The 15,642-nt window shown below is 39.3% G+C and overlaps 1 protein-coding gene across 3 annotated transcripts in view; it reads right to left on the bottom strand.

Annotated features, from left to right (window-relative positions):
- RNF17 (ring finger protein 17) overlaps positions 1 to 15,642 on the bottom strand; it is a 220,853-nt gene that overhangs the window by 120,500 nt on the left and 84,711 nt on the right. For 2 of the 3 annotated variants that reach the window (XM_038411672.2, XM_043504233.1), the window contains exons 14-17: positions 14,539 to 14,619; positions 12,463 to 12,624; positions 7,091 to 7,280; positions 2,805 to 2,976 (exon numbers count right to left, since the gene is read on the bottom strand). In XM_038411672.2, coding sequence (XP_038267600.1) covers positions 2,805 to 2,976; positions 7,091 to 7,280; positions 12,463 to 12,624; positions 14,539 to 14,619 — 605 coding nt within the window. The remainder of the gene's footprint in view (positions 1 to 2,804; positions 2,977 to 7,090; positions 7,281 to 12,462; positions 12,625 to 14,538; positions 14,620 to 15,642) is intronic. The other variant, XM_038411698.2, reaches the window with a different exon arrangement.

Here is a 15,642-nt window from a genome sequence, read left to right as displayed (position 1 = left end):
ACATGGTAAGGTGCTTGTTCAGGCTATGTCTGTGTGAAATGTAAACCGTTCTTAGCCAACGCTCAACGCAGTGCATTGTGAAGCTTTGCGTGTCGTACCACAAATGCTGTTACCACCATACAGCCTAATAGTTGGAAGCAGGTCCATGCAGATATCTGTGGTCTGTTCAGTACTGTTGAGATCAGACTGACTATAGTAGTATCTGTAATCTGGTCGGTAGTAGTGATGCTTTGGCTTCCAGAGCCAAAGATGAGATGGGCCCTGATGAAGTCCAGTTTCTGCATGGATGTCAGTGTTGGTTTTTGTAGGTTTATTTGTATTGCCAACCATGAAAATAGGGAGAGTGTCCCATGAGTAAGGCATCTTCCTGGGTGGGAGCTTTTAGTAGGCACTCACCCAGATAGAGAAATATTATCACCCCCTGCTTGCGGAGGTGTGCTGCCACTACCACAAGAATTTTGGAGAACATTCGTGGTGCTGCCAAAAGACTGAAAGGTAAAACTTTATATTGATAATGTTTTGTCCCCAGAGTAAATCTGAGGAACTTCCTGCGAGCAGGATGTATGGTTATATGAAAATGGGCATCTTGGAGGTCGATGGCCAAGAACGTGTCCCCCTGTTCCAGTGCTGATATTATTGTTGCTCATGTGGCCATCCTGAACCATTGGACCCTTATGAATTTGTTGAGTTTCCTGAGGTCTAGAATAGGTCTCCATCCTCCATTCCTCTTCTGTGTTTAAGTAGTATGAATAAAACCATTTCCCTCTGTGTTGTGATGGTACTGGTTCCACGGCACCCGAATATAGTAGGTGGTTTACTTCTTGCCATAGAAGTTGTTCTTGAGAAGGGTCCATGAAGAGGGCTGGGGAGAGAGGGTGAGTAGAGTGGGATGGAGGTGAATGCTATCAAATAACCCATGTTGATTATTTCTGGAACCCATTTGTCCGTGGTGATGGATTGCCATGCCTAGTATGAGGTGTCAAACAGCGTCCAAAATGGGACGGTCTTTGATGGTGTCAGCACTGAGGAATGGGGGAGGTCTCTTGGGCCCTCAAAATTGTTGTTTTGCAAAGGGTTGTTGGGATGCCAATGATTGAGTCAGAGGTGGTCGACACCTTGCAGGTTTCTGTGCCTTTGTGTGTCGTGTTGCCTCTGCTGTTGGGCAAATGGGACAGATCTTGTAGGCTGGGTGGAATAGTATTTCCCCCGTTTTTTTCTTGGTGCAGGCATGTATATCCAAGGGAACAAAGGGTTAAGTCCCTTGACACCTTGAAAGACTCGCACGTGTCAGTCTTTGTGGCAAACAACTTCTGACCATCAAAAGGGGAGATCCTCCAAGGTGGACTGTACCACCCTTGGGAAGCCAGACAAGTGAAGCCATGAAGCCCAGCGCAGAACTATGGCAATAGCTATGGAATGTGCCGCCATATCTGCTGCATCTAAAGATGCCTGTAAAGCAGTTTTGACTATTAGATGGCCCTCCGCGATGATAGCTTTATACTGGTCTCCTTTGTGCTCTGTTATGTGGTCAATAAAGTCTGTCAATTTGAAATAATTTGTGTGGTCGTATTTCATCATCAGTGCAGCAGAACTGACAATCCGGAATTTAAGACTGGCTGATGAGTAGGCTCATCAAAAAGCAGGTTGGTCCTTTTGGGAGCATTTTTAGGTCAACTATGCCCCTTCAATTTTGAATGGAAATGTTTAGTTTAAATTATACTCTGTTCTTTTTGATTAAGCCATTATTAAAGCAACTGAGATCTCACACTGACTAAGTCACAAATAATATCAGCATGATCAGAATACCAGGCTTTGAAACAATGCAACTATAAACCATTAAAAAAAATTCACAGTTTGTTTATGGTGACAGGTCTTTTTGCCATCTCATATTTATTTATTTAACTCTTGGAATGAGCAAAATCAGTGGTTTTCCCTTCACAGTTCTAAGCCTGTATGTTTCTAGTTTGAAGATTTAGGCAAGCAGAGGAGGTCATTTCAATAATTTAGACTTGCAAGTTAATTGCTACCACTTATTTTATCAGTGTAATATGAGCTGAAATGTCTGCCATTTAAGGTTGTCTACAGTTATATCCCTAGAAATGTATAGATCTATTATTTCAACATCTCTGTCCACATAGGAACATTGCACAAGTGAGGCTAACTCAACGAGCATAAATAAAAGCAAGTAATGAAACAAGCATTTCTATAACTTATGTCCTTTTTTTAAGGAACAAGTGTTAGCAGCAAGTGGGGAGAGTTGGACAGAAGGAAGCATCAAGGAACATCAAGACTATTTTCAAGGTGAGCAACACCAGGTTTTTGGTAAAAAAAGGAAAACCTCAGTCAGATACTTATGAAACTATTCTAAAAGAGGACTGTTCTATACCATTCCCTATTTGGTTGAATTTTGAAAAAAGACAGACATGCCCCAGGCCCAAGTTATCAGACAACCAATTCTATACTTCTCTTTTTTGGAATGTGACAAAAGGACATCTCCAGAACAACCCCCAAACCAGTGAAGTATAAATCTTTTATTGTAATACATCCTTTAAAACATTAATTATTTTTAAGAAATACCCATTTATGTAAACTATCATTACATACATAGTTTGGAAAATAACCATAAGCCTATCTTTTTAATATATAACTTGATAGAAATGCTGTATACTTCTGAATTCTCCTTGTGTTTTTTTTGGGGGGGGGGGTATTTGGAAAGTCACGAAAATAGGACCAATTTTAACTTCCATAATAAAAAACCTGAATGAAATTTTCTCTCTTAAATAGTACAAACAGCGCTTACTTACTGAGTTTTTGGGAACTATGTCCTTCAGCGAGCACCGCACTGCTAACGGAGGAATATCCCTGAGCTGCGCCTCTATACATGGATCAGGCTTCCTTATAAACACACACAAGTCATTTACCACTAAGTTCTGTAGAACAACTTGTTCTGGCCTCACCACAGGGACACCACCAATCCTAGTGGGAATATAAACAAACAATGATAGTACAAAAATGCAGCGTAGTCTGGGAGCATCTGTAATTCCGTGAGCAGTTAATGATAGAAAAATAAGACGTTTCATTTGATTCATAAAAATCTACAGAATCATAATTTCAATGGTGTCACCCTCTAGGCACGACAGCAAGGACTTGCTCTCCCTTCCCCCCCCAGCTCCTAACTCCAAATCCTCTGGTTGGGGAAATTTTGATAACATAGTGTTGTTGGAAATGAGTCAAGTTGGGTATCATTTGAAAGCCCTTGCTCCCACAAACATGACAAACCTAGAACAATTATGTAGAAATATATTTTAGAAAGTGTTTAAAAATCAGCTTTTTAAAATTATACTTTAGCACAAGCATGTCAAACATGCATCCCCCAAAGTTAAATTGTGGCCCTCAACTGGTGGTACTGTTTTATCAGTTAACGCTCAGAACATGATGCTGGATACATTTTGCGATGATGCAGTGATTCATGAAGACGGTTGAGTCTTTGCTGCTCTTTATTCAACCCATTAGGACTGTTAATTGGAATTTGCACCTGACAGTACTATAAGACTTTATGAAGTATTTCTTCCTTTAGATTCAGCTAATCATTCTGCATTGATTACCTGGTACCTCGCTGAGGGGGAAAAAAAAAAAAAAAAAAAAAAAGAGGTATAGAAAAATCTGACCCTGACATACGGGAGGAATTTCAAAAGGAAACTGGGTTATTTAAAGGTTGCTAGTTCCCCTCTGTGCACTTGGCTCAGACAAAGCTCTAGAATACAAAAAACAGATCAAAGTCATTGCGGGGGGGTTGATGGCATCAGACAGCATCCAAATGATCTTTCCTGGTATTTCCTGACAACCCCAGAACTCCTTGAATTTCAAACTAAATATTAAGCATGAATGGAATGACTTCCCCAGAAGCAACCAAGCACCCCGTAGAGTAATTAGGTGCTAAAATGGCCAAGGGGCATTTTAAAGCTACAGGATGAGCTTAGTCAAAAGGGCAACCCATCAGCATATGACAGACTAGAGCTCATTAATATCACGATGGAAGTAGTTGTGCGTGAAATACCATTTGCTCCCAGATCAATCCTTTAGTTAATCAAATAGTTGTGTGCAAAGATCAAATGCTCACGACCCTGCAAATGTTTGGCTAGCAATCTGCTTTGTACGGAGATATGCATGGACGAAGATCAGTGTGACAACATGTCTAGCAATGGTGCCCTAAACAGAGACAACACTGATGACAACTGATGAATAAATGTTTTCAGTCCTACATACCAAGGCCAACTTCCTTAGAATTACCAAAGATCTACATCTTTTTGTAAGCAATGCAACCTATGTTAAAATATAAATTTTTAAAAAGTTGATTTTAAAACATTTTCTTGAATATGTACCCACATAACTGTTCTAGGTTTGTCATGTTTGGCATCATTGTGTTAATGGCAAAAAGGGCTTTTGAATGATACCCAACTTGACCCATTTCCAACAATACAATTATCCCCACTAGAGGAGCTGGGCAGGATGACATCACTGAAAATTCTGTAAATTTTTTTACAATCAAATGATACCTCCCCCTTACCTTTCTATTGCTAACATGCCCATGGAATAATATTTTACATTATGCTTTCAGACTAGCATATTATTTCTTAAAATAAGTTTTCATTTGATGATCAGTATAAAGTAGTATGTTTTTTATATTATAAAAAGAACTGGGTCTTAATTTAAGTCCGTTTTGAATGAACTTTTTTTAAAAACGATTTCAAGGACTGGGTCCAATTACAGTTTATTTACAGAAAGAAACTGTCCTTACAGCCAAGTCAAAATACCATGAAAGCACAAGCAATTCTGTAACATGTATTCATTTTACAGATAGGAAAGTTTAGGCAGAGAAGTTAACTGACTTCATAAGAAAAAGAGGACTTGTGGCACCTTAGAGACTAACAAATGTATTTGAGCATAAGCTTCCGTGAGCTACAGCTCACTTCATCGGAAGCATTCAGTGAAAAATACAGTGGGGAGATTTATATACACAGAGAACATGAAACAATGGGTGTTACCATACACACTGTAATGAGAGTGATCAGGTAAGGTGAGCTATTACCAGCGGGGGGTGGCAGGGGGGAAACTTCTGTAGTGATAATCAAGGTGGGCCATTTACAGCAGTTGACAAGAAGGTCTGAGGAACAGCGGGGGTGGGAGGGGCAGAGGGGAATAAACATATTACAGACCTAAAAGTGGCAATTCTTCAACAACAAAAACTTCAAAAACAGACTCCAACGAGAGACTGCTGAATTGGAATTAATTTGCAAACTGGATACAATTAACTTAGGCTTGAATAAAGACTGGGAGTGGATGGGTCATTACACAAAGTAAAAAGAAAAAGAGTACTTGTGGCACCTTAGAGACTCCTTTTCTTTTTGTGAATACAGACCAACAACATGGCTGCTACTCTGAAACCTGTCATTACATAAAGTAAAACTATTTCCCCATGTTTATTCCCCTTGCTGTTCCTCAGACATTCTTGTCAACTGCTGGAAATGCCCACCTTGATTATCACTACAAAAGGTTTCCCCCGCCCACCCCCCTCGCTGGTAATAGCTCACCTTACCTGATCACTCTCATTACAGCATGTATGGTAACACCCACTGTTTCGTGTTCTCTGTGTATATAAATCTCTCCACTGTATTTTCCACTGAATGCATCCGATAAAGTGATCTGTAGCTCACAAAAGCTTATGCTCAAATAAATTTGTTAGTCTCTAAGGTGTCACACGTCCTCCTTTTCTTTTTGCGGATACAGACTAACACGGCTGCTACTCTGAAACCTGACTTCATAAGGTCACTCAGTTACTGCTACAGCAAGCATTTAAAAAAAAAAAAACTCGGAAATCCTGTGCCTACACTTCCCCACAAGAACAGTTCAGAGACTAGGGAAAATAGTCTTTTTTTAAAAACATGGGGGTCATCTTAATACACTGACAGAAATCAAACAAGCAAAATTCAATTTGACTTCATTGGCACAAGATATTAAAATGTTGCCAAAGTATAAAAAAAGTATATAGAATATGCTCATGACAGACCTATATGCTTTTCGAGGTTTGATGCCGTTAGAAAAAGCAGTGTAAGAAGCTCCAGCATCACTCAAAAAAATTAGTTCTCCCAATTTATTCTTAAGACCTGTAAAACCACAATTCCTCCTATCTAGCCTGTTAGTGAAAAATTTATTTTACAATTGTGAGAAATACAGTATTGCAAACTTCAAATGTTTAAAAACCAAGAGTCAACACCTCAAAACTATTAGGTTTACAAATCTTTAAAAAACTAACAAACAAAAACCACACCACATTTTCAAAAAACATTTAAAAAAAATTTTATTTTTAAGAGGTTTGTTTTTATTTTTGTGATGTTTCTTACTGTTTATCATTTGTGGCTTTGAAACGCTAAGTGCAATTAAAGGACTAACATTGTTTGACTCTATAGCATTTTGAAATCCTATTGTGCACTTGACTTTATTAACAGTTGTTACAAATAGACATGATTTATTTTTCAGCAGAGAATTATCCAAGATGATGTATTTATAAACCACATTTTAGGTTCCTTTAATTTACCTTTTGATTTGACCCATAAGATGCACTTCATCACATTTTCAAACTTCTCTCTGTAACCATAAGGGCTAGAAATCATTTTTTTTTTTAAATGAAAGCCAAGATTCTCATGCAGTCATGATTACAAGAGTGCTTTTAGAAAGACACCAATTATCACGATATTCGCAATAAAGTTGCAATAAGCGGCAACATGGAAATGTATCTTGTTCAGACACTGAATTTTCAATGTCTACAATTTTAAACATTCATGTCTTGTACCGTAACTTGGATACATTTCCTCAGAGGTTAATGTATATAATATTTGTGTGTGCGCGGCTGTATGCAAGTCACAGAGCACTCATTTGTGTATTTGGTTATTAATTTGTGAAAAAGGTAGTTTTATTGACTTTCATAGTACATACTCCTATCAGAAACCAACAGCTGAAATGCCACAGTTTGGGACAAGAGGCTATTTTTATTCACAAAGACATAGATGTAGTTATGATAAGATAATCATACCCTGAACCAACTAAAACTTCAGAATTCCCAAAGTCTTCCATGAATATCTGCATCATTGCAACATCATGAATTTTGTATTTTGTTGAACCACAGGGTTTTTCCTTATTTTTACTTTCCAGGGGAATCAACTCAGTGATAGTTCCACGGCACCACATTCCATTTTCTTTACTGTTGATAAAGATTCTTGCACCTAAATAAAGATTAAAAAAATACTACAATTTTAAACCAACTAAATCCATGACTTAAATATTTTAGTTTAGAAGCTACTGTCATTACATTTTAGTACATCCTGCCATGGTTTACATTTTACCATGTAGCTAGTTCAGGCCTTATCAGTCTGAGCAGAGTGGAAGAATAATTTCTCATGTCTTGCTTACAACCCTCCTGCTAATATATCCCAGAACAATATTCCCTTTTTTTTCAGCCATAGTTTTTAATTGTTGGTTCATTTAATCTGGGATCCACTATAATCCCTGGATCCTTTTCTGCAGTACTCTTTTCTAGGCAATCCTTTCCCATTTTGTATTTTGTTTCCTTTTTATATCAGTCAGGGATCATAACAGACCATGGAAAATGGAAGCTACTTACCTATAACTGGAGATTCTTCAAGATGTGTGGTCAGTTCTCAGTATTCCATGCATGGATATACATGCGATCCCTGTGCCTGAGATAGGAAATTTGTAGCAAAAGCAGTATCCACTGGTCTGTGCCTGCATAGTTTTTTATGCATGCGGATAACCAAGGGTACAAGGGGCAGTGCGGACAAACATCTCTCCTGTAACATCCAGGTAGAGAAACACCTCCACTTAGCAAGGTAGCATTTTCTGGTGGAGAAATTTCTATTGTGGTTAAGAATACTTTGAACAGTCTCTGAACATGAGTGCTCCAGGTCTGAGTTCGGTCCAAATACCAGGCAGTAAGATAAAGAGGGTCTCGGTTGGAATGTCTGATTTTGCAGTTAACTCAGAACCTCTCTCGGAAGGAAAACAGACTGACATTCAGACGGGATCCAGAAATCAGAACTGTTTGGATCAATTGGGTGTAATGAGAATGAGCAGGGCCCTGTCCTGATGAATCTTCTGAAAAACTTGAGGAAGCAGGGGAATGAGAGGAAAGGCATACCTCACATGGTCCATCCAGAGAAGTAGAAGGGCATCGCCACTGGAGCCCTGACCTAATGATGCTCTGGAGCAGTATTGTTTTTCTTGTTTGTCTCTGAGGCAAAGAGATCCCAAGATGGCTTTCCCCACTGAGCCAATATGTCATTCAGAGGAGAGTTGTATATCTTTCACTTGTAGCATCTGGAGAACTACGTGTTAAAACTGCACACAAGAGAGTTCTGCCTACCTGTTAGGTATGTTGCTGAGAGCATGATGCAGTTTCTGAAGCAAGAATTGCATAAAATTGACTGCCTCAATATAGAGAGAAAGATGAACTCGATTCTGCAGCCACAGTGGATTATTTCTAGTACCCACTTGCCTGTTATCACCCTTCAGTTGTGGGCGAAGTGGACATCAAAACTTTGGGAGCAGTAGGAGACAGCATCAATAGAGGTAAAGTGGTTTGAGAGTCCCATCAAAAGAAGCCCTGGATGGTAAGTGGGGTGTGCAGAGGCGGATGAGGTAGAGGAAGTCACATACCTTATTCTTTGTATCCACTTGCAGTTGCATGACAGTTCATAAGAGCACTAGTGGTAAAACAGCTGAGGGAGAGATATGAGCCAAAACACCTACTTGTGGTGCTTTCTCTTCAGGGCTGGTTGTCCTGAAATCCTTAAGCAAGTGTAGCAACCTGTCAATCTTTTCATTGAATTGACTGAACTAGTTCACAGACAGATCCTCAATGGTATTTTGCATCACTCTGGGGAACCCTGCAGCATGAAGCTAGGACTCTTTCATCATGATGAAAGCTTGGCAATAGTGCTAGATGCAGTGTCAGCTGTGTCCACTACTGCTTGGAGTGAAGTCTTAGCCCCAATTTGCCTTCATTGTCGAGGGCTGGGAATTGAGTCCTGTCCTCCTGGGAAAGTTTATTCTTGAATTACACAAATTTGGAATGGTTTGTGAAATTGAATTTTGCTAAAGATCTGGTAGTTAGCAAATTGAAATTGGAAACTAGCTGATAAATATACCTTCCTCCCCAAAAGGTCAAGGCATTTGTTACCTTTGTCATATGGAGTTGTTTCAGGTGTTGAAGCCTGAGTCTTTCAGCAGCTGCCCACACCACCAGTGAGTTGGGTCCTGGGTGGATAAAAAATGAAATCTGACCCTTTAGCCAGTACAAAATAAAATTTCTCAGCTGTTTAAGGGTACGGGCAAAGGAAACAGGGATATGCTACACTGCCCTGGCAGGCTCCAAAATGGCCTCCTTAACTGGAAGGGCCACCCCACTGGGTACAGAAGGTTGTAAGATGTCCAGTGATGGGTATCCTGGACTTCCTCTAATGAATCTGGAGCTAAGACGTCACTCTCTCCAGATGCTCCTGATAATGCCTATGGTCATCAGACAGGGAAGGTGAAGAAGGAGCAACTGCCTCATCTGGTAAGGAGAATGAGACAGCAGTTAGGACTATCAGATCCAAGTCAACTACTTCTTCTGCCCCATATTCTGACAAAGCCAGCTGCTAGCTAGGAGATAGCAGGTATACTTTGTGTATAAATGGGGGTGCTTAGTATAGTGATCCCAAGAATGCCAGTAATATCAGCAGGAAGTCAACCAGTCAGGGGGACCCCAGGGCACTAGGTACCTGAATAGTTGTATCTGGGTAGATAGAACCCAGGTCTTCTATACTTCTAGAGCAGTGGTGAGCAGCACGGGGCCCATCAGGGTAATCCATTGGCAGGCCACCAGACAGTTCGTTTACATTTGCGTAGCTGCGGTTCATTGTTCCAGGCCAACGGGAGCTGTGGGAAGTGGAGTGGGCCACAGGAACATGCTGGCCACTACTTCCTGCAGCTCCTATTGGCTGGGAACGGTGAACCGTGGCCACTGGGAGAGGCAGGCGGCCAGGCAAATGTAAATAAATGGTCTGCGGGTCTTAGGTTGCCCACCATTGTTCTAGAGTCTGTCTAGACTAACTCACATACATGGAGACAATTGTTTGTCTGGAACTTCCAACTCAGCCAATGAGAAGGCAGATTCTTGCTCAAATGGCAGAGCCACCGGTACTGGCAAATGGATGCTCCTGCTCACAGAAAAGATATAGGCGGAAATTCCTGTCCTCTGCCACCAGAAGAACATTGCTTTTCCTTTTTGGTGGTTCGGGTTCTGTAGTTTCCGCATTGAGGTAGATTCAATATCCCTGAATAAGGATGGACTTGAAAGAAGTAGGAAAGTAGGATAGGTGAAGATGTCTTTTGGACAGATGAAGGTTTTGGACCTTCCCAGAGCACAGGAGTGTTCCTCTAGTTGGGACTGTTGTATCTAGTAGGCCCTTCCAGGAGTGGTCCAGTACCGATTCAGTGTCAAGGCCAGACCTCTCAGACTGTTCCAGTTGGTTCTGATCCTTTGTTTTAAGCATCGGCACCAGAGTCAGTACTGGTGGAACTGTACATCTTTGAGCCACACTCTCATGTTGATGAGGTTTAAGAGAGCCTAAGTTCTTAGGACCTGCATGCAAAGATTCACCCAATTTGGGTGAAGTAAGGGAGGAATCCTTTCTTTTGGAAGCAGATTTCGAAGATGACGACACCACCTGTCCTTTTGTTTGTGAGAGTGCCCCTTGCTCTCATGAGAAGCCCTAGGAAGCAATTCTTTGGCCTTAGCAAATAAAACCTTAGCTCCTGAGTTCTTGTTTGGATGGGTCCCATCGACTGAGTCTGGTACAGGGGGCTCTCTCCAGCTTGAATCTAACAGTGGTCTCATGGCCCTCTCTGTAAGATGCTTCTTTAGCTGAAGCTCTCATCCTTTATGGGTTCGGGGAGGAAGGAGTGACAGATGCAATACTTAGCAGATTTGTGAGCCTTGCCAAGGCAGTAAAAGCAGCACTGGTGTTTGTCACTCACTGAGAAGGAGTGGGGCCAGGATATGCAATTCTTAAATCCTGGGTATAGTCCTTGTCCTCAGGGAAAATTCCCTGAGATGCGGGGAACTAGACTATATGAACTATATCAAAGACTATAAATTACCATATTAAAAACTATTTACAATTTATTAACAGGTTTGCTAAAGAAGCATGAAGGTATCTATGAACACAGGAGATTCTGATTTAGGCCATGTGGCAGTAAGAAGGAACTAGAGAGACATCAGTCCACTCTGCCCCCTTATAAAGAAAAAAACCTGTGCAGGCATGCACCTTGTTACAAATCTCCAATCTCAGGAGCATGGAGCATATGTGTACCCATGTGTGGAATACATACAGAGACCATCATTTGAAAAAGAATCTGAGTTAGGTTGCAAACAAGCAAGTTTCTTTTTACGAAGTTAAAGTCCAGATAAAACCGAACAACCCACCGGTATATTGTTTCCATTATAAAAATTCTACAGCTTTAATAACCCAAACATTATAATGTCTGGAAATTACCAGTTAAGAGATCCAATGTGTTCTTCACTGCCACATAATCCTTCACTCAGTAACTGAACCGGACGTCACATCAGCCACCAAACTTAACTTTGTTTTTGCAATTTTTAGGAAGCAAACTGTCAAAATACTGAATTGCTAGATTATAAAATCCCAGTATTTATTCAATTTTATTATCTATTCTGGTTCTTATACTGCTCATCACCATTCATAAAAGAACTCTCCTGAAATGCATTAAGTGATGTGACTAACATCTATCACATGAGAACAAGGGATGTCTAGTAATATGTTATTTTCACTTTAACTGCTGCAACAGTTCCAGACTCAGTTAACCATAAGAAAGGAAGGTTTCTCCCATGAGAGTACATGTTGGTTTATACACTAAAATGAATGAATCAGGCTTAATCTATTTTCAGTCAATATATTAAAAAATAAAGTCACACCAATTAATGGCTATATTCAGATGCTAAATCAATAGCCAGTGACTTAAAAGTGTCAGGATTTTCAGGTGTGCAAAGCACTCAACTCCTGCTCAAGTCAAGAGAAGCTGTTGGCACTCCAGACCTTCTGAAGATCAGACTACTATCATTTAGGTGTCTATCTATATCTAGATAGATATCTAGATCTATATATATATCTGAGTGCCTAACTTTATAAAACATGGGTGAAAATGTGTTCTCTTTCTCTCAGAGCTCAATAATGACTCTCCAGAGCAACACTCACTCCAGAATATATAGGATATTTTACTAGCTGAACATATTCTACGAATGGAGAATAAAAATTGTAAAACTAAACAGATATTGTAATACGGAATTTTAAATTAAGTAAAGTATTTGAAAATTATTTGAGTTACCTAGTTCCAAAATGCCTGAAGGACTAAGGTATGAACTCTTACTACTACAAAAGTGACTCAGCTTTTTTTCCAAAAAAATTGCTGTTTTCCTCTGTGAATATCTCCGAATATAGAAGTGGCACGGGTTTATTACGTGGCTGACAAAAACTAATTCTGGAGAACCTGTGTAGAACAGTTCAGAAAACAGTACACATGAAACATCTATTGATACCCCAACATCTATTGATGCACATAAAACATCCACACCTAGGCATATTTTATTGTTTTATTGCATACTGACCAGTCACAATGACACTTTTCAACGATACAAGTTTTTAAAGTTATCAGCAGATAGCCTACCACTCTTTCACACTAACTACTATGATCACCCCCTTGATGATGTGCTCTTCTAAACAGAGCTCTGAAGAAACATACCTGAGTTAGGCACTTCTACAAACAACAGTCATAAAGACAAATTACATGTGTCTATAAACAGGGTTTGAAAGACTTACCTGACATCTATTAGTCTGAAGACTAAACCTACTACAAAGTGAAAAATAATTGTTCCACCATGCCACCTTCTGTAAAATAGTTGTAGTATTCTGTAGAATATTTCATTGTAATACACTGTTAAAAATGTTAATATGTTTATTATAACTTATTACTGTTTCTCTTGCTTTTGTTGTATCTTGTTTTCCTTCCTTGATCATAGTACATCTTTTCTTGTCATTATTTTCTGCTTCCTCTTTTCACCCCTTTCACACTTTGAATCCATTTATCTTTCTTTTCCTACACTGTTCTCTACTTTTCCCCCTATATTTTTTAGGTCTAGGATTTATTTATTACTAGCTATTACTTGTACTGTGCTAACATGTACGGGCTCCAATCATGAATCAGGGCTCCACTGTGCTAGGTGCTGTATAACACATAAAAAGGTCCCTGCACCAAAGAATTCACAATCTAAATTACTTCTTTCCTCAAAATCTGTCATATCAATTCGCACACATTCACTCACTCAAACTGAGTTATACACCTGATTTTAAATCAGAGATAGATACCCGATTTAAAAAAATTCAAACAGAGTACTGAACTAAGAAGAGGGGCCTCACTGTCCCTGAGCAACACCGACACAAGGAGCCAAATACCCTATCAGCTACTGAGAAAGGAGAGAGCACTGGAATCTCAACCAATGTGATATCCTTGGACATTTTCTGTAACTTCCATTTGGGTGGTGTCTGAAAAATATTAAGGCTTCTAACTAATAATTCTAGTGCCTTCCTTTACTGCTGCTCTAGTTTTGGAAACGGCAGCTTAGTGAAGATGATCCGATTCTTGTTACTGTGGCCTACAAATTTCACATTAGCAGGGGAAACTAAAACAACTCTGGTCCACTTTCACTCTGCTGCAACTTGAGAAAGCTATGAACAACAGCCAAAGCACTGGAACTATACACACAGTTAGAAAAAGAGCACTATTTTGGTTTACATTCACTTTTGAAAAATCAGCTTACCCTAGATGATTAGGAAGATTAAGTATAGTCCTTTTCATAGGTGCTAGAGCCAGCCCTTACCATTAAGGGAAAAATCTCTAGCAACGGTGAAAGCAGCATGCACACATCTAACATAGAATGGACACGAGCAAGAACTCGAAGAAGCACCACAATTTAAGTAAACCAAGACAGCAGTGACTTGTTTGTGCTACAGGTTAGAAAGTGATTTCCCTTTTAAGTACATTGTTAATTTATAAAATAATATTTTTTTACACAAACTACACACAAATTTTTAGTCTGAAAGATTATGAACTAGAATGCACAAGGATTCTTATGTTGGGGAAAGAACAGCAGTCCTGATCATCCTCGTCTCTCAATGGGTTGAATTGGATTGCTTGCTTAAAACCCCACAACATCATTATTCAGACTTCAGAGAAGGAGATTTTTGGAAAATGAAAACAAAACCACCCCCCCTAAAAATCACAGTCTCATTTTTCCAATATTAGGATCTTTGTCCATTCCAATTTATCAACAAACATCAAGAATACTAGTTAAACATGACATATTCTTTAAAGAATATTAAGGAAACTATTACCAGAGGAACTTACCTGCTCTTTGTCCAAAAGGTATCACCTTTTTCTGGGAAAGATTTTTTCTGTGTGTATCTTTAAGATATTCTGTGGAATGTGCTTTTTTTTTTTTTTATAAAAAGAGAGAGAGTTTAATATAATTAGATATAACTGATGGAGACAGTGGAATAATTACTAGCTAAGAATGCACTAGCCTGAATGTGCAAGGATACTGTATACCACCACAGAATCAGGACGACTCGTTACAGAAACTTTTTGTCAAAGCTGCTATATTTCTTGAAGATGTTATTTTAGACACCTGTATTCATTATGAAGTTTATACCACTTAGGTTTGGTATCATACATTCATGTTCTGGAGTCATACAGTTAACAGATATAACCACCATCATCCCCTTGTGGTACATTATTGCTCACATAATTATTCTCAGACCAAGCTGCTTGGACACAAGACACTTTGCTGCTGGGTCCATGAGACAGCAACTGGATTCTAAAGACATGGCAAAAGCATCTCTCGGTAAAGTGTACTTACCAACATCTTCCACTATCAACTTATTTCATAAATAAAGACATATGTAATTGTTTAGTGGTGACAATTACTTTGATGCATCTCAGAATAAACAGTACACTAACTCTGATCTTAACTCACAACTGCTCGTCTTCCTAACAGGCTTGAGCACCCAATCAAAGGAAGGGATTGCAATCCCCTTCCCAAAAGGGGTTGTAAACAAAATGAGTGCAATCAGTGTGAGCACAGGAACAGCTAAAATATTTACAGGGTGCAAAGGTTAATTAAGTTGCGGTAGCAGCTTAAGTGAAATATGCTGCAGGATACCCAACAGTCATAAGAAAAGTCAAAGGAAAAAAAAAGATCTTTTCCATATCTTCCTGTTCAGCTTTAGAATAAGGAAACTTGAGAGAAGGTAAGAGGAAGAAGAAGAATCTGAAAATAACTAGACAGCTTCAGGAATTGTGCCGAAGTAGGAAAAAATCTGTCCTACACATTTCAGTGCAGAACAGTTAATATAAATCTGGAATCAGCAGCAGGAGACTTTCAACAAGCCAACATATGGTTCAACATAAGAAAAGATTGTTAGCTACCTGTTGTTCCTCGAGATTTGGGTG

The sequence above is a fragment of the Dermochelys coriacea genome, chromosome 1 (assembly GCF_009764565.3).
Source record: "Dermochelys coriacea isolate rDerCor1 chromosome 1, rDerCor1.pri.v4, whole genome shotgun sequence".
Lineage (NCBI taxonomy): Eukaryota > Metazoa > Chordata > Testudines > Dermochelyidae > Dermochelys > Dermochelys coriacea.
Note: the sequence above shows the minus strand (reverse complement) of the source record. Positions and strands in the feature narration are given on the sequence as shown.